Below are 19,650 nucleotides of genomic sequence, written 5' to 3'. Positions count from 1 at the left end.
CCCAGGCCCAGAGTTCAAGCCCCACGACCGACCAAAAAGAAAAAAAAAAAGATCTTCCCATCAACTCAGGATGGTCTGCAATAGCACCCTGGTGTTGTTTGAGCTCCCTGGCATAGACAGTGTTGAAGATAACCTTCATTTTCTGGGTGTCAGTGCCTCATGCTGTAACCCTAGCTACTCAGGAGGTTGAGACTGAGGATCAAATCGAGCCCACGCAGGAAAGTCCATGAGTCTCTTATTTCCAATTAATAACCACCAGATGACAGTGGCTCACACTTGTAATCCTAGTTCCTCAGGTGGCTGACATCTGAGATCATGGTTCAAAGCCAGCCCAGGCATGAAAGTCCATGAGACTCTTATCTCCAATAAGCCACAAGAAAACCATAAGTGGTGCTGTGGCTCAAGTGATAGAGCACCAGCCTTGAGCTGAAGAGCTGAGCGAAAGTGCCAAGCCCAGAGTTCAAGCCCCAAGACCAACAACAACAACAAAAATCAACAAAAAAGTCGGAAGTAAAGCTATGGCTCAAATGGTAGAGCACTATCTTTGAACACAAAAGCTCAGGGACAGCAGCACGCTGGCCCTGAGTTCATGCCCCAGGACCTGCATGAAAAGAAAAGGAGAGAAGAGAAGAGGAGAGAACAGGAGAGGAGTGGAGAGAACTAGAGAGGAGGGGAGAAGGAAGAGAAGGGGATAGAAGGGGAGAGGAGAGGGGAAGGGAAAAGTACTACTTCCTCCTCATTAGGATGGCTATGGCAAAAACAAAGCAATAACAACAACAAAACATGAAAAAACATAGCAGTGAAAGCAGGGAAAGTTGGAACCCATATACATTACTGTGGGAATATGAAATGTTGCAGCCACAGTGGAAAACAGCTTGATGGTTTCTCAAAAGGTAGATGTAGAATGACCATACAACCCAGAAGTTTAATCCTAGGTATATATCTAAAAGAACTAAAATCAGGCTTACAAATGGATACTTGTTTACCAAAATTCAAAGCAACATTATTCATAAGAGCCTACAGGTGGGAACAATTCAGTGCCCATTAGTAGATAAATAAATAAAAGAATGTGGCATATACACATATTGTGGACTATGACATTGCCATAAAAAGGAATGATGATCTGATACATACTTCAACACTGATGTACCTTAAAAACATTATGCTAAGTGAAATAAACCAGACAAAATAACAATATTGTAGGACTCTGCTTATATGAAAATCTAATAATTGTCAAATTCTTAAGAAAAATGATAGCTCTCAGGGGGTTGAGCAACGGGGAATGGAGAATTATTATTTAATACGTACAAATTATTGTTTGGGACAACAGAAAAGCTCTGAAAATGGCAGTTACAATAACAGTTTTACAGTATTAATGTATTTAATATCATTCAAATAAATGTATACATGACATGATTATTTTATACATTAATAGTAATTTTTATCTTATTTCTTTAGTTACATTAAAACAAATACACAAATGATCATATATCATGTCCCGAGGGGCTTCTCTCTCTCAGGCAGGTGGGGCTGCATAATTCTAGGTTCCTTTCTTGTTTAGAGTTGGTGATCAGACAATATCCTTATAGTGTGGATTTTTTTGTGTGTGCCAGTACTGGTGGTACTAGGGCTTGAACTCAGAGTCTGGGTGGTATTCTTAGCTTTTTCACTGAAGGCTGGCACTCTGCCAATTGAGCTATAACTTCACTTCTGGCTTTTTGGTGGTTAATGGGTGATGAGAGTCCCACAGACTTTTCTGTTTGGTTGATTTCAAACCACAGCCCTCAGATCTCAGCCTCCTAATTATATAGAAGCCACCAGCACCAACAAAACCCCGGATTCTTCATCAAGCCTCCTTCAGCATTAGAATTGTCTTCTCTGTGCTGCTTTGCCCCTTCTAAGAGGGAAAAACCACTCAGCATTTCGATAATGAGCACCTCTCTGTAGGGAACATACATTTCAAATCAAGAGAGATGTTAGGGTTAGAAGGCCCTGAATTCAATGCTATGGTTCATTTATGCCATGCCAATTAGAAGCTACAAATAATTAAACTTTTAAACTGTGAGTGACAAGCAAAACTTAATCATAGAAAGAACTTTTTTAATTAGGTAGAACTGTCCAGTAAGATAAATGTAAGTTCAGTAAGAATAATTAAATTTGGAGCCATCTTTGCAAAATCCGTGTGAGATCCTTGGGCTACTTCTGACCCCTCCAGGAATATTGGCAAATAGCTACCACAACATGAAATTGGTTCTCTTATAAGCCATTCTTATAAGAAATTTTGACTTCTTTTCTGCTTTTTCAGTTATTAATAGAGAAATTCCATATACTTGATGGCTATGTAGGCATTTTAAACTCTTCTTAGAGATATAAAGCATAAAGATACTATTCTGGGTACATTTCCACATAGGTGAGTGTCCATGAGATTCGACTTCAAGTGACATAGTAAAATACAACTAAGTCATATTGTTATTTATATCAGAAGCCCACAGGGCACAAAAGCAAAGAACTTGAGCTGTGCTTTGTTACTCACCAGCACACTAACACACTTCCTTGTGAGCTAAGAATACTTTGTTTTTGCACTGGCTTGGTTAACTGCAAGCTGTGTGGCTCTAAAAAAGCTCTGTGGGCTTCAGTTTCTTCCTGGATCAATCAGAGTTATATTAGGACTCTCACATTCACCAAATATGGATTGAGTATCATCTCTATTCTAGACACTGTGTGGAAAAAGACAAACTTCCTGCTCTCAGGGAGCTTATAGTATGGGTTCAAAAAGACTAGAAGATAGTTTTAAAAAATGCATGTGCTGTACTTAGTGTTTCACAGTGCTAGCCTCTCAAGTTCCAGGATTGTATTAATCAACTGAGGATCTTATGAAAATCTAGATTCTGTTTTTTTTGTGTGCTGGTATGAGGGCAGGGCCTGGGTGTTGTCCTTTAGACTTTTGATCCAAGACGGCTCTCTACCACTTTAGCCACAGCTCCACTTCTAGCTTTTGGCTAGATAAGAGTTTCAGTGGCTTTCCTGCTCAGGCTAGCTTCAAACTTCAATCCTCTGAACTCAGCTTCCTGAACATCTATGATTGTAAGCATAGCCAATGACACCTGTCAAGATTCTGTATTTCTAACCAACTCCTAGGTAATACTTGTTTATGCTGCTGGTTGCAGAAGCATACTTAAGAAGAACTAAACTATAAATGGCCTAAATATGTAGGTGTGACAGAGAACAGCTAGGGATAGCCCAGGAACACAGCAGATGATTTCAGCTAAATTCTGATGGTGGCGAGGACTCAAGAGTTAGAGGAAGCAGAAGTGGAAAGAAAGTACAAAGAGCCTGAAACAGAACATACTTTTTCGGCTCCCTATCAGAGGGGAGTGAGAAAAGTGAAAGCATCTAAGATGAGCTCAGAAAACTGGCCAAATGCTAGACTCTGAGGGCTGTGTTAGAAATGCACTGTCAGAAGCTGCTACTCTACAGGGAAGATAACTAAGTTACAGGAATCCAAATCTGAGCAATGAAATGGGGGTGGGGGTGATCATGTGAGAATAACTAATATACTGGCCAGGGTCTTTGGGAAAATCCAGGTAAAAGAGAACAAAGGCTTAGAGTATTAGATTAAGATGATGGCACATGCTGGAGAGGAGCATGTGGAATAAGTTGTATTTGAAGAGTAAATGGATGGATTAGAATAATAGATTGCCAGGTGGGTGGAAAGATGTAAAAAATGAAAACTGTATTCCTAATTTACATATCTGTATAAATATTGGTACAATTTGATGAAATGGGAAACACATTAAGTGTGAACTAGCTGTAAGACAGTAGAATGAAGATCTTAAATACACCATTCTTTGCCTGTTTCTGGAACTCAGAAGGGATGAAAGTAGAGTTACATTTCATGGAGTTACCTGCATTTCTACGGGATTTAGAATAATAGAGAAGGATATGATCATTCAAGAACAAGACCAGGGCTTGGGGAACTCTGTTAAAGAAACCAGCGGTAGAGAAAGAGAAACCAGCAGAAGATAACTGAGAAAAAATGTAGACTAAGATTCTATCACACCCAGGTCCAAGTGGCTGTCATCAAGGAAACAACAACAGATTCTGGCAAGGATGCTGGTGGGGACTGAGCCCTTATACACTGTTGGTGGCATTGTAAACTAATGTCACCATTATGGAAATTAGTATGGAGGTTCCTCAAAAACTAGAAGTAGATATACCTTAGGATCCTGTCATATCACATGTGGGCATATATTTGGATAAGTCTAAATCAATATGTAAGAAAGATACTAGCATATTCACATTTATGGAAGCTCTATTCACAATAGCCAAATGGTGGAATCAGCTTAGGTTTCCAATAGACAATGAATAAATACAAAATAAGGTACATATATACGATGGAGAAATATTTAGCCACAAAGGAAAATGAAACTATATCATCAGCATATTATGTTGAATAAGATAAGCCCAGCTCAAGAAGCCAAATACTGCATATCCTCACTCTTTTGTGGCATCTAAACTTTAGACATACACATATGACTTGATTATGACTATGAGACTGTTTGAGCTGATGAGGGGGAAAAGGCAGGGGGAAAGTGAAAGATGGTGAGTAATACTGAAATACATGGCATCTCTATACGAAGATGGCATGAAGAATCTCACTGAATGGTGTTAGTAACAGAAAGCAAGGAGATGGGGAAAGAGGAATAGAGGAAGTTATTCTGATTAAAATATAATGTATGTGGCCGGACACCGGTGGCTCACATCTGTAATCCTAGATACTCAGCAGGCTGAAATCTCAGGGTCAAAGTTTAAAGCCAGCCTAGGCAGGAAAGTCCATGAGACTCTTCTCTCCAATTAACCACCAGAAAACTGGAAGTGGTGCTGTGCCTCAAGTAGCAGACCACTAGGCTTGAGCTGAAGAGCTCAGGGACAGTGCCCAAGCCCAGAGTTCAAACCCCATGACCAACCAATATAATGTATATGGAAAGTCCTAAGGGTGAAACTCTTTGGTACAATTAATATGCACTAAAAATTAATGACAGGAAAGTAAACGAGGGTCTGATAGAGAAATTGGTTTTTATTTGTATTTTTATTTCACTTTACTTTTATTTTTATTGTATTTAAATAGTTGTACAAAGAGGTTTCAGTTCAACATGTCAGTTTGTGAGTACAACGTATCTTGATCAATGATCACCCTTTTTATCATTCTTCCCATCACTCCCCAACCCCACCCATGCCTTCCATCTACTCAGGTTTTATTTTTACATATGTACATTTTACATTGAATATTATAAAATTGCTTTAAGAAAAGGGTAAAAGGAAGAATGATAGAAAAAGTGAGGCTGTTGACATGTAATGTGTGCTGGAAATGTCACAATGAAATCCCTCTCGTACAAGGAATGTATGCTAGTTATAAAAAGATTCTTTGAGTCTAGCTTATTTCATTAGTATAAATTTTTCTGAGTCTTTCCATTTCCTTATGAATGGCACAACATTATTCATTCTGATGGAAGAAATTCCATTGTATGTATATACCACATTTTCCTGATCCATTCATTTACTGAGGGGTATCTAGGATTCCATATCTTGCCCATGGTAAACAATGCTGCAATGAACATGTTTATGATCATTGCTTTAGTGTGGTCTTATTTGTGGTCTATTGCCTATATTTGTCTTTATTGCCTTTATCTGTCTATTGCTTTAGTGTGTTGTTATTTGTGGTCTAATGCCTAGGAATGGAATTGCTAGATCATAGGGAAGCTCTTTGTTTAGTCTTTTGAGGCACCTCTATACTGCTTTCCAGAGTGGTTAAATAACTTTATATTCTCACCAACAGTGTAGTAGAGTTGCCTTTTGGTCAGATCCCCACCACCATCTGTTATTAGTTTTCTTGATAACAGCCATTTTAACTGGGGTAAGGTAGAATTTCAATGTTGTTTTGATTTGCATTTCTTTCATGGCTAGAGATGTTGAACATTTGTTCATGTTTCTATTGGCCAACCTTACTTCTTCTGAGAAGTCTCTCTTTAAGTCTTTAGCTGATGTATTTGTTTCTTTGAGGATTTATTTTTCTGGGGGGGGTTAATTTTTTGAGCTCTAAGTATATTTTAGATATGAGTCTCCTGTCTGATGAATAGCTGGTAAAAATTTTCTCCCATTCTGCAGGCTTTCTAGGTTTTCCTCATTTTGGGGAGGTGGTCCAGTTGTGGGGCCTGAACTCTGTGCCTGGGCGCTGTCCCTCAGCTCTCCAGCTCAAAGCTAGCCCTCTACCACTTGAGCCACAGCGCCACTTCCGGCTTTTTTCTTTTTGCTCATGTGGTGCTGAGGGCCTCAGGCATGCAAGGCAAGTGCTCTACCACTGAGCCACCTTCCCAGCCCCTTCCTCATTTTTTTGTAATTAGAATGTGCCTATAAATCTACAAGTAAATACACGGGGTGGTAAAAGACAAACAACAACAACAAAAAAAAATACTTGGACATGCTAAATTACACAGGACTCTAGACATTCACACAGTGAGAGAGACCAAAGGAGGATATACTTTGAAGAGGATCACAAGGCCTCAATAGCTATGTGCATAGTATCATATAAAATGATACTTATCAACCTGAATTCCAAGAAATGGAAACAATAGTTTTTTTATTATTTATTTATTTTTTATTTGTGAACATACTGTACAGAGGGGTTACAATTACATGGGCAGGATAATGCGTACATTTCTTACCAAGCATTGCAGCCTCCTCCTTTGGTTTACCCTTCACATCCCTTCCCAGCCTCCCCCCTCCCCCCCAATCCCAACCCTTCTCCTACCCCCCTCCCCCCCCCCCCGACCGACGTTGTAAAGCTCGTTTTGGACATGACAACTTATACTTCTCGTTGTTACATCAGGTCCACCTGTATCCTTAAACAACTGTTTTCCCCCCTCTCCTCCACAAGTTATACTGACATCAAATATAGTGAAAGCAGGGGTTATACTGTGGGGGAGGGAAACAATAGTTTTTTGTTACTTTTTCTCCTTTGCTGTCATTGTTTTTTGTACCTTTGTCTTGTTTGTAAGTTTATCTGTTTTGGGGAGCACAAAATAGAGGGACAGAAGGTGGACAAATGCAGCAGTGATACTCACTAGATACTGTGTTTAAAATGAGCTATACAACTTGTGGTGGGGAATGGGAGGGGAAAATTGGGAGAGAGTAAGGGAAGAGGTGACACCATTCAAAAAGAAATGTACTCATTACCGGCCTTATGTAACCATCACCCCTCTGTACATCATCTTTATAATAACAATTTAAAAAACTGTCTAAGGAGCACCAGATGAGTGTGACCTCATCGAACCAAGAAGAAAGGAAAGCCTTAAATAAAAACAAATGAACAAAACCTTATTCCTTGATAGTTGCCCATAACTACCAGAGAATAAAAGGAGAATAAAAGGTGGCGAGGAGACAGGGAAACGGATTCTTTTCTATCTTCAAATAAACTTTCCAATAAAATTATGTTGCCTGGAGGACTCGGTAGAGTAGAATCTCTGTAGAAGAGCCTCCTTGCCCATCTGCTTGTAGTGCCACCTACATGAGAAATACCCTTGAACACACACACAGCCCGTCCCCAGGGCTCCAGGCAGCTCCAGGGCTCCTCCTTGAGTGTTTCTCTCACCATCCTGCCCACCACTGCACAGTTTAGGGTGAAATAATTGCATGCTAATGAGGGAGAAAGTGAGTGCATCATTCTCTGACCAATCAACAGTCAGCACAAAGAATGCAAGAATATTTATTTTGAAAAGTCTGCCTAAATTTGTATTTTTAAAATTACCTGTAATAAAAGATTAGATATAGACTGTAATGGCCTTAAAATTCACTAAACGTTAGATGGGTTTCCTCCTGATTTCTGGCTCTGAACGACCTTCTTCTGGAATTCTTGAGGAAGCATGTAATTGGGAATTCTTTCTGGGACCTTGTTAGATGCAAACTTGTCAAAACTCTCTTGATAGTTTTAAGAGTTAGAGTTCTTTTTTTTTTTTTTTTTAGTCAGTCATGGGGCTTAAACTCTGGGCCTGGGCACTGTCCCTCAGCTCTTCAGCTCAAGGCGAGCGCTCTACCACTTGAGCCACAGCACCACTTCCGGTTTTCTCATGGTTTACTGGAGTTAAGAGTCTCATGTACTTTCCTGCCTGGGCTGGCTTTGAACTGTGATCCTCAAATCTCAGCCTTCTAAGTAGCTAGAATGACAGGCATGACCCACCAACACCCGACTAGAGTTCTCATTCTTAAGGGCTTGGAATCCATCCCTTAGAGTGCATGTATACACAATTAGATCGTAGGAGTATACCTTTTGAACAACTGGGAGAGAATTTAGTAAAGTGAATATCAGGAAACTGAAACAAATTTGAAGAGAGGCAGCTAGCTGAAGGGGAAGGGCGAATGAAAAATGGAACAAGGGACAAATACAGATAGACTACTCAATGTACGTATGTGATACAAGAAGTGGAAATGTGAAATGAGTCTGAGGGAAGGGACAGAAAGAATGAGGGACAATGATGGAAAGTGTGACTCCCATCAAGAAGTATAAATGTACACATAAATGGACATGTCAAATGGTAACATCCTTGTGCAGCCATTTGAAGTTTTGAAAATAAAAAATAATTATAATCTGCCTTAATAGAAACGTAAATATGAAGGAAGACAGCACTCTAATGCTTCCATTAAGGAGAGTAGGAGCCTAACTTAAACCGACACCTCACTCCAAGCTACAAAACGCCTGTCAAAAGATGAAGTTGGTTTTTGAATCTGGGTAAGGCCAGTCATCAAACACAGATGACTCTGTCTTCGCACCTCTCATTTCTTTGGTTGTGTTGTTGGTTTATGCCAGTACTGGGGCTTGACTCAGGGCTTCGCGTTCTCCTTTAGCTTCTACACTCAAGGCTGGTGCTCTACTGCTTGAGCCACACTTCTATTTCCTGCATTTTGCTGGTTAACTGGAGATAAGAATCTCAGATTTGCCTGAGCTACTTTTGAACCATGATTCTCAGATTTCAGACCCTGAGTAGGTAGGATTATAGGTATGAGCCACCAATGCTAGAATCAGATTTCTTAAAAATTCTCTTGCCCCCACCCTTCAGTCCTTACAATATTCGTGTTGAGAAAAATCACCCGTCCCTGTTAACTTTGTCCAGTGCTTTCATTTTCATTGTATTTTTGTTTGTACAACTGATTATATCATACATGTACTTTCTTCCTTACCATGACAGTTGAACAAAATTCATGACAGCTAGAATACACATAAGAGAGGGGAGCTCATAATGTTCGTGTTGATATTTCTCATATAAAATAGTCTTTAAGGTATCTTTAAAGCAGAGACAGCAGAGTCTATGCATATGGTAACTGTTTCCTCTCTAATCAATAACATGAGCAATAATGTAACTATAATCCTTGATAAGCACATGCTATTTACTTTACACATGTGCATTTCTTGAGAGATTGAACATACAAACCAGGGCCAGATGATATATAACAAGATACAATGACAATCTCTGCAATAACCATCCAGAATGATTGACTCATTCAATTATTCCCCGTACTACCAACTCAAGATCAAACACAGAAAGGCAAATAGGTTCCCTAACCAATTACAGAATAGATCCACTTCTTGCTCTTACATCTCCTGTTCCTGCATACCATCAGCCTCCAAACAGGGCTTTTTCATCCCACAAAGATTTTTCTAGTCTCCCTCCTTTAAGTCTTTGTTAAATGCAAGGAACAGGAATGCTGGCTAGCCCACGTCCTATAACACACTCTGAATAAATTAGGTTCTGTTTGCTACCATTTGTATGATTGTTGTTTATTTTTAACATTCTCCATATGTTGTAGATGTTACATTTATTTAGAATCCTCTATTTTCAAAATAGGTAGCAATCTTTTCTGTGGAGTGAATATTTCTTACAGTTTTCCTTATGTTACTTTACTTTGTCTTCTTTCAGTAAGATTTTAGGTTGTTTAGTGTGTGTGTGTGTGTGTGTGTGTGTGTGTGTGTGTTGGCACTAGGACTTGAATTCAAGACTTGAGCAGTTAGCTTTTTCACTCAAGGTTGGCATTCTAACACTAGGGCCACAGCTCCACTTCTGGCTTTTGGTTGGTTAGTTAGAGAGAAGAGTCTCACAGACTTCCCTGCTTAGGATGGCTTTCAACAGCAATTTTCAGATCTTAACCTCTGGAGTAGCTAGGATTACAGTCATGAGCCACTAGCACCTGGCTTCTAGCTGACTGCTTAGTGTCATATTTTTTCCCAAATGTGTTTCCTTGTTGAAGGATTGAATAACATCAACAGAACTGTTCCATAATCAAGATGCAGCACAGCAGTGTTGCTCCTGAATGACTCACCAGCAAGCAGTAGAATCATGTAAGGAGCTTGGCTACAACTTATGACCCATCCATAGTTCAGTCCATTAGGGAGGGAACCCAGAGATTTGTGTTTCTAACAAGTTCCAAGGTGATACTGAAGCTGGTGGCCTGGACACTGTACTTTGAGGACAACTGAGCTAGGACCTGTAAGAGATGCCATTGATCTCAGCATTCAAATCCCCCTGCAATGATGGGCATTTGTCCTCAACTTGGAGCTCTTGCTTAGAAGGATGGAGATTTTGATGCTGATGGATGGAGCACCTAACATGTAAGCAGCAAGAGATGAAAGATGTTTTTCATGCTGGTTTACTTTGTCCTCATAATTATGCCATCTGACATCATGAGACTTCTTTTTTAGGATATTCTGGCATGGTTAGGAGACAATATCCCATGCCTATGAAATGGTGGAGCTAGGATTTAAACTTACCTATTCTAATTCCAATCTATAAACTTACAAACATGTGAACTTGGAAGTGAAAAAACTTTCTTTAAGGGGCTGGGAAGGTGGCTCAGTGGTAGAGCGCTTGCCTTGCATGCCTGAGGCCCTGGGGTCAATTCCTCAGCACCACATAAGCAACAAGAAAAAAGCCAGAAGTGGTGCTGTGGCTCAAGTGGTAGAGCGCTAGCCTTGAGCTGAAGAGCTGAGAGACAGCGCCCAGGCCCAGAGTTCAGGTCCCACGACTGGACCCCCCCCCCAAAAAAAAACTTCCTTTAATGAGAGAGATGGTAGTTGGGTGTAGTGGCTCAAGCGTATAATCTTAGCTATTTTGCAGGCAGAGGCAGGGGAGCAGAGCTTGAAGGCAGCTTGGGCATGTGTTATATACCTGTCAGCGCAGTGTTACACACCTGTCACCCTAAGGGAGGAGCAAAATGGTTAGGCCCAGCGATCTGTGTCTATCATCCCAGGAGATAAGGGAAGCCCAAATAGCCCAGTGGCAACTAGGCTGGGCATACAGTGAAACACTACCTTGAAAATAACCAATGCAAAAAGAGGTTGACAATGTGGTTCACATGGTAGAGTTCCTGCTTAGAAAGCGTAAGGACCCAAGTGCAAACTCAAAGTTTTTGTAAAAAGAAAAGATTAAATCTTACTGGGATGGATAGTACGTGTAATAGAATTGCTTTGTAAGTTTGAAATTCTTTCCACATTGTTTCTGAGGGCCTTGAAATAAGGGTGATGAGTAGAGGGGTACACAGCTGGTGATGATGAGGAAATTCTGAGCTGCAGACATATGGATTAAAAGTAATCCAAACCCAAAGAAACAGATCCCTTCACTTCCCTCCTGTGTAATAATTAGTATATGTCTAGGATAATCCTAGTAGATGAGCAGAATAGCTCAATAGCTATGTACATATGACCATATAAGAAGATGCTAAATGAAATGAACTCCAAGACATGGAAATAAGAGGTTTTCCTTTGTTGTTGTTATTTTTAATGTACTGTGATTTTTTTCTTTTGTGCTTTGTTTCCTGTGGTTTATCCCCTGTTGTCACTGTATTTGATTTTGGTGCCCTGGGTATTGTATGTGTTTATCTGAATTAGGGAAGGGAAGGGGGAACAATAAAATGGTGAGACAAAGGACAAAGGGTGAACCAATGCAACAGTGATACTCATAGGACAATATGTTGGAAATGAACTGTACAACTTGGTGGGGGAAGGATTGGGGAGAGGGAAAGTGGGAAAAAATGAGGGAGGGTGTAACAAATTCGATAAGAAATGTACTCACCACTTTACTTATGTAACTGTAACCCCTCTGTATATCACCTTGACAATAAAATTTAAAAAATTCTCATGGCAGATCCTAATGGCTTTTGAGGACCTAAAGATCACACATACTAGGTATGGCATAAAGTTCAAAGCCCATAGAAGATGTGTCTGTATAGACACAATGGAGTTAAAAGATGGGGACGGGCAAAAGGTATGTGGATCAAAGATGCTGTTCTCTGAGGCCATGTCTGCATGTAAAGTCAGGAACAGAGGGCAAGGTGACAAGGTGAAGTTATGCTGGACCCTCACCACTCCATAACACTCTCCCTACTAGGGATTCTGTCCTTGTTGGAAAGGAAACGCTACATATTAGCACTCATATACTGCATTTTATTAGCACTCATATACTGCATCTTAGAGGTGGATCTCACTTAAGAACAACACCAGCAGTATAACAGAGAAATGGTTACTGACACAGTTTTCATTTGTTTGTTTGTTGTTTATATTTACAATTCTGGCTTGTTTTGTAAACATTTCTTTACCCACATTTGCTCAGGAAAATGCTAATTAAGCACAGAAATACCTTCCTTTATGCTAAATATTTGGCTGGTCATTTCTTTGAAGTTAGTCCTAAGCTTGTAAGAAATCCAATGCAAGGGATAAGTGTGAATTACATGTATTCTCTCTAATGTTATCAAACATACATGCCAAAGACAAACATTAAAAGATAAATTGTGTTTCCCATACTCTGTTAAGTTCTTTCTGCTTACTATAGGCAATGTTATATATCTAGCCAGGAACTTGGCTCACTGTGGCAATGTATTATGGCTTCTTTGCTTCCCTTGCTTCTATGCAAAAATTGTGTGTGTGTGTGTGTGTGTGTGTGTGTGTATGTATGTATGTGCCTGTTAGTGCTAGTACTGGATCTTGAACTCTGGACCTTACACTCTTGTATAGAGCTATACCTCCACTTCCAGCTTTTTGGTTGTTAATTGGAGATAAGAGTCTCACAGGTTTGTCTGCCTGGGTTGGCTTTAAACTGGGCTTCTCAGTGTTCAGCTTCCTGAATAGCTATAATTACAGGCATAAGCCACTGATGGCTGTCTTTTATGTCTTAAGAAAGGGAAAACTGCTTACTATTACTCTGCTTCAGAGACGGCTAGAAAATGACCAGAAGAGCATGTTCAGCCTATAGGATTTGGTGTAAAGATGGTTTCACTGAAAGACAGCTATATTCATTTGTATGTTTGTATTTTCATGGTTGCTCTCATACTACACAAGAAGTTGAATAGTTATGACCGGACTTTAGGACCAGCTAAGCTCAAATTCTGGCCCTTCATGACAAGAATGGATATTCTCCTTTAGGAAAATGATGTTTGATCTAAGGATCAATGTGGAATAGAGAAACTACGCCTAGAAAGTACACTAAGAGGAGCCTGTGGTGCTGAGGCCACCCACTCCCCTGCTCCCTCAGTAAGTGGAAAACACCTGGACTCCACTTGGGCAGGCCAGAACCCAAGCACGGCATTCTCTTTTTCTTTCCTTTCTTTTTTCTTTCACCCGTGCCATTATCTACTTGGAATAAACCATTTTTCTCCAATCTGCTATTCATATCCCACTGAAGTCTTTCTTTTGTCTTTGCCTGGTGCTACCATTCATGCCCCTCCTGCTCACTCTTGTTTTCACATATCAACTAGTCCATCAGCTAACTTCAATTTAGCATGTCCAAAATCAAACTCCTGCTTTCCCTTACTTCAAACCTGCTTCTTATCTCCACATAAAGCAAATCCAGCCTTCCAGTTGCTTGGGCCAACATCTGTAGTCATTCTTTACTAGCTCCTTTCACTCATAACTTTCCTGGAAGTGGAGCTGTGGCTCCAATGGTAGAGTGCTTACCTTAAGCACAAAAGCTCAGGGGACAGACAGCCCTAGGATTGTTGTGCACGCGTGCGCACACACACACACACACACACACACACACAGTGTTCAAACTAAGATATAAAACTTCTATATTCACTACCCTTGAGCTGGCTTGTCACCCAGTGGACAGCATTAGCTACAAGCCATGGCCCAAATGACCTCCCTAGGCTGCTCCTGCTTTCTCCCAACATCTCTTTCTTCTCATACTGCTCCAGCATTGACGCTTCCTTGATGTCACATCAGGTGTTGGAGACACAGACTCCCGTGACCCTTCCTGAGGAATTCTGTGCTTACGAGGTCATGTGTGTTAGATGAGGAATGAGAAAACTTTCCATAAGCTCTGGCCACAGTCAAGCACCTAGCCGCCTGCCTCAAGGGGGGAAAGAGAAAACTCTTTCAGTCTTGTATTTCAGACACCGCAGTCAGGAGAGGTGCTGAGGTATGCTCTTTCTGCCCCCTCTTCATGGCGCCATAAACACATAAAACAACACTTTGACGCTTCTATGGGTAAAACCTTTGTGCCTGTACACCTTTTGACACCTTTTGACCTCATAGAAACCTACCTTATAACCTTTTGACCTCACAGATATCTCTTATAACCTTTTGGCCTCGCGTATCCCCTGTAACTTTTTGGCCCATATATCCTCTGTAGCCTTTTGGCCTTGTGAAACTGTTTGGAGGGGAAAGGGAAAAACAAGTCATTTAAATAAGGATACAGGTGGACCCGTTCCAACAATGAGAAGTACAAGTTGTCATGTCGAAAACGAACTTTACAACTTTGGTGGGGGGGGTGGGGAGGATTGGGTGGGGGGGCAGGGGAGGAGGTGGGAAGGGATGGGAAGAGGAAACAAAGGAGGAGGCTACAATGCTTGATAAGAAATGTGCTCATTATCTTGCCCATGTAATTGTAACCCCTCTGTACAGTATTTTCACAATAAAAAATAAATAAAAAATAAATAAAAAAAGAAACTGTCACATGCCCACTGACTAAGATTTACTTTCTTTGTGTGTATGCCATATACAAGTAGGTAGTTTCCCCTATTAAACTTTGCCCCTACCCGCATGTGGTCCACTCTCTGCCCACCAGGCATTGCGTTCCCAGGTCTCGATGAGGAATCAGCAGCAGTCAGGCTCTGTTCTCTCATCTGAGCCGTCTGGTCTTGAATCTCCCAACCCATCTGGATCTCTCTGCTGTCATGTGTGTCTGAACATGCTCCTCCCCTCATTTCAGACCTCTGCCCAGATTCACTTCTGTAGAGGGAAGAATCCTGAACACACATTTATGGCAGATCTTCTCACTGTCTATTCCTTTGTCTTGATTATTGATTACCCCCCCCCACACACACACTACATTGGGATGCCCCTCCATGATGTTTATTATCTTCCTTCCTTCCTTCCTTCCTTTCTTCCTTTGCCAATACTGAAGTGGAATTCAGGGCTTTGCACTCTTGTTTGACATTTTTACTCAAGGATGGCACTCTACCACTTAAGTCATACGTACCCTTCTGTTTTTATTTTATCTAATTTTTCAAGTTTTTGCAGGTTAATTGGAGATGTGTCCCATGGTCTTTTGTGCCCAGGCTGGCTTTGATCTGAGATCTCAGCCTCCTGACTAGCTAGGATTACAGGCAAGAGCCACGGGTACCTAGAAACTGACAGATTTCTAGCACATACAGGTACTAAAAATCATTTATGGTATGCATAAGTGAATGATCTACCTTTTTTTTTTGTCAGTTGTGGGACCTGAACTCTGGGCCTGGGCGCTGTCTCTCAGCTCTTCAGCTCAAGGCTAGCACACTACCACTTGAGCTATTGCGCCACTTCTGGCTTTTTCTGCTTATGTGGTGCTGAGGAATTGAACACAGGACCTCAGGCATGCAAGGCAAGCACTCTACCACTGAGCCACCTTCCCAGCCTCTGATCTATCCTCTTAAGTCATAATTCTGCCTTGGTTCTTATTCTTTCTCAATGAGCCTTATGGCTGATGTCAAAATGTCAAGTTTTCATACAGAGAAAAATTGTTAATATATTTCCCTTGTTCAAAACCTTGCATCATATTCCTATTGCAATTTTAGACAAATTCTAAACCTTGATGTGTTACAGTTATAGTTTGGTCTCTGCTTACCTCACCAACTTTATTTCTGACATAGCCTCATAATCAATTCCATGACAGGGAAATCCCCAATTCCATCTCCAGGGCATGTCCTATACTTGTGAGCACTTCTTAGTTACCCTTAGTTACCCTTCTTTGCCTCCCTTTGGTATTTAGTTTAACTATCTTATTTCTTGGAAGCCATTTTTTAAAATCAAAATACTGTTCTCTTTCTACGTGTTTCTATGCCAACTTATATTTACAGATTATAGCTTTCAATATACTAATATTTAATGATTCATTTAAAGGTATGTACCCCCTCCCCCATCACACTGCCTTACTCATTTCAATATTGTCGCTGCCTAGTACAACAAATATATAAGAAACAAATGAAAAGATGCCCAGGCTAGTCCTTCCCTGAAAGAAGCTCAAACTCTAGCAATCAACATAAGGGCATTTCCTCCTCCTCCTCCTCCTCCTCTTCTTCCTCTTTTCCTCTTCCTCCTTCTCATCCTTTTCCTCCTCCTCCTCCTCTTCCTCCTCCTCTTCCTTCTCCAACTCCTCCTTCCCCTCCTCTTTCTCCTCCTTCTCCCCATCCTCATTCTCCCCTCCTCTTCCTTCTCCTATTCCTCCTCCTTTTCCTTCTCCCAAACTCAGTACTTCTCTTTAATCCAATTTCTAAACCACTTTCTCAGTTGGGCATTAGGGCATTGTTTATTTTTTAAAGCTACATTTTATGCATGAATGTTGACATTATCTATAGACTGTGTGTGTGTGTGTGTGTGTGTGTGTGTGTGTGTGTGTGCTGGTCCTGGGGCTTGAACTCAGGGCACAAAAATGCTGAGTTTTTGTGCTCAAGGTTAGTATTCTTCCACTTGGGTCACAGCTCCACTTCTGGCTGTTTTGGTAGTCAGTTGGAGATAAGAGTCTCATGTACTTTCATGCCTGGACTGGGTTGGAACCACAATCCTCAGATCTCATCCTCCTGAGTAGCTAGGACTACAGGATTGAGCTATCAGTGCTTGGCCATCTACAGACTTTTAAAAAATTAGTTTCTCCAAAGCATACAGAGAATCCAAGTCATATTTTGAAGTCTGACAATATTTAAAAGTCCATTTCATAATCATCTCCTGTACACTGTAATCATTGTGAGGATTAAGAAAATAAATATGAAATACTTGGCAAGAGGAATATACTCCATAAATTCTAGCTCCTCTCCTTCATCTTTCTGGTTCATTTCAGACAGGTGTGGAGGTTATTGACATTTGTCTTGGTCCTCTAGCTCACAAGGTAGCACAAAATCCATCCTGGTCGATAGCTGATGATTATGACAGAATGTGGTAATTTGGCTGAGGGCTTTTGAAATGACAAATATATAAATAGCATGCAGAGCAAAGGCTCGATGAGTAAGAATGTACTGGAGCTTTTCCATAACTGGTAGAAAAACAAATGTGCATAGAGCAGAGAAGAAAAATAAATGTGCTGAACACGAAAGCTCATGGAAGAAGAGGTGGAGTTGGGAGGGTGGCAGGCAAATATTTAGGGCAATGTGGCACTATGGTTAGTGTCAGAGAAGTAGGGAGTAGTTAGCATCTCAAAGAGCAAGAGGATTTTGAAGAGAAAGTCTCTTCCTTCCAGTTCACAGTCAGTGTGTCTCCCACTGGCATGACACACAATCCCTAAGAGAAGGTCCGCATCCGAGGAGGTTGGAGGAAGGTGGGTAGGCAGTAATGGAGGCTTGCAGAAGGGTAGACAGATTTGCGTTCAGATTCTCTCCTTCAATCAGTCCCTCACTTCTCCTGCGCCATGCTATTAGATATCCCTAAAGCCAGTGACAGGACCATGTAGGAGACGTTTAATTTATGTGGCTTCCTAGACCAGCAACCTATGGACCATATTGTAGCATATTTAGGCAATGCTTGCGACAAATGACAGAAGAGCCTCTAAAACATACATGCTCCAAAAATTACACTACACATACCCTAGCACCGAACAGCCACAGCTTTCACTGACTTTCAAATCCTGCCTCTGGATTCATCAGCTCAGCTCATTCTCCTGTGTCATTTGGAGAATGGTGGTTCATTTGTACTCTTAATTTTTTATTATTATTATTTATTCTATTGAAGTCATTGCACAAAGGAGTTTCACTTCAACACATCAATTTAAAATGTTTTATTATTATCTTTAGATAGTTGTACAAAAGAGTTGTCATTTAACAAAGCAGTTTATGAATACAATATGTCTTGATCAATATCACCCCTGTCAACATTCTCCCCGCCCCTCCCTTCCCTCACTCTTCTTAATTGTATAGGATATACATTGAATTCTTGACTGAATTCTCCTCCTCCTCTTCATTCATCTACCCCTTGACTCCACCCTTTTTGAATACCCACTTCCTGTGTTTTATTTTGCTGAACTTTGATTTTGGCTTTCTAAGGAATCACATGATTTGAGATCTCCCTTGAAACTACCATATTTCAGTTAATATATTTGTATACATTTGCATACCACTCAATGTATGGTATTTATGAGTTTGTAAACTAAATCTAGCTTCCACATACAAGGGAAATCATGTGTCCCTTGTCTCTCTGTGCTTGGCTTACTTCACTTAACGTAATTTTTTCCAAGTCTTTCTATTTCTTTTATATCGAAGAATGAGACAAAGCATCTTGATCTTCATGCTTCCATCTGTCCCAGCCCTATCCATCCCATCAAGTTACCTGATCTCATTTTTACATATATACATTTAATAGTATGCCTATATTCACCCACCCTCCTCTCTTCATTTATCTGATCCCTTCCCTTTAACACCCGCTTCCAACAAAATATGCTTCAGCTTCTTGTATTCATTCTATTCAACTGTCAGCTAATCATTGAAAGGAGTTGTACAGGAGATCCCACCACTGTGTATACTACAGTTTGTTTGCTTGTCTCAGATATACTAGTCATTGCAAATAAGGGAAACCATGGGACCTATGTTTCTTTGGGCCTGGCTTACTTCACTTAATATAATTTTTGTCAAGTCTTTCCATTTCCTAACAAAAGGTGCAATGTGATTCTTTCTGATGGAGGCATAGAATTCCATTATATATACACGTATCAATACATATAGATATATGCATATATATCTTACATTTTCTTGATCCATTCACTTACTGAGGGGCATCTGGGTTGGTTCCCTATCTTAGCTATGGTAAATAATGCTATGATAAACATGGTTGTGCTGGTAGCTTTTGTATAACCTTGTTTGTGATTGTTTGGGTAAATGCCCAAAAGTGGGATTGCTGGGTCATAAGGGAGCTCTGTGTGGAGTCTTTTGAAGAACGTCCATACTGCTTTCCCGAGTTTACACTCCCACCAACAATGCAGTAGGGTTCCCTTTTGGCCACATCCTCTCCAGCATCTGTTGTTACTAGATTTCTTGATTATAGCCATTCTAACTGGGGTGAGGTGGTATCTCAGTGTTGTTTTGATTTGCATTTCTTTTATGGCCATAGATGTTGAGCATTTCTTCATGTGTCTATTGGCCATTCTTCTTTCC

The 19,650-nt window shown here is 40.5% G+C and overlaps 1 protein-coding gene across 1 annotated transcript in view; it reads right to left on the bottom strand.

Moving 5' to 3' along the window:
- The window catches only part of Htr4 (5-hydroxytryptamine (serotonin) receptor 4, G protein-coupled), a 223,922-nt gene that overhangs the window by 69,561 nt on the left and 134,711 nt on the right, over nucleotides 1–19,650 (bottom strand). The window contains exon 9 of the mRNA XM_013025489.1: nucleotides 15,076–15,268. Coding sequence (XP_012880943.1) covers nucleotides 15,076–15,268 — 193 coding nt within the window. The remainder of the gene's footprint in view (nucleotides 1–15,075; nucleotides 15,269–19,650) is intronic.

Source organism: Dipodomys ordii, unplaced genomic scaffold (assembly GCF_000151885.1).
Source record: "Dipodomys ordii isolate 6190 unplaced genomic scaffold, Dord_2.0 Scaffold85, whole genome shotgun sequence".
NCBI classification, from domain to species: domain Eukaryota; kingdom Metazoa; phylum Chordata; class Mammalia; order Rodentia; family Heteromyidae; genus Dipodomys; species Dipodomys ordii.
The sequence above is the reverse complement of the archived record's forward strand: the minus strand, read 5'-3'. Positions and strand labels throughout refer to the sequence as shown.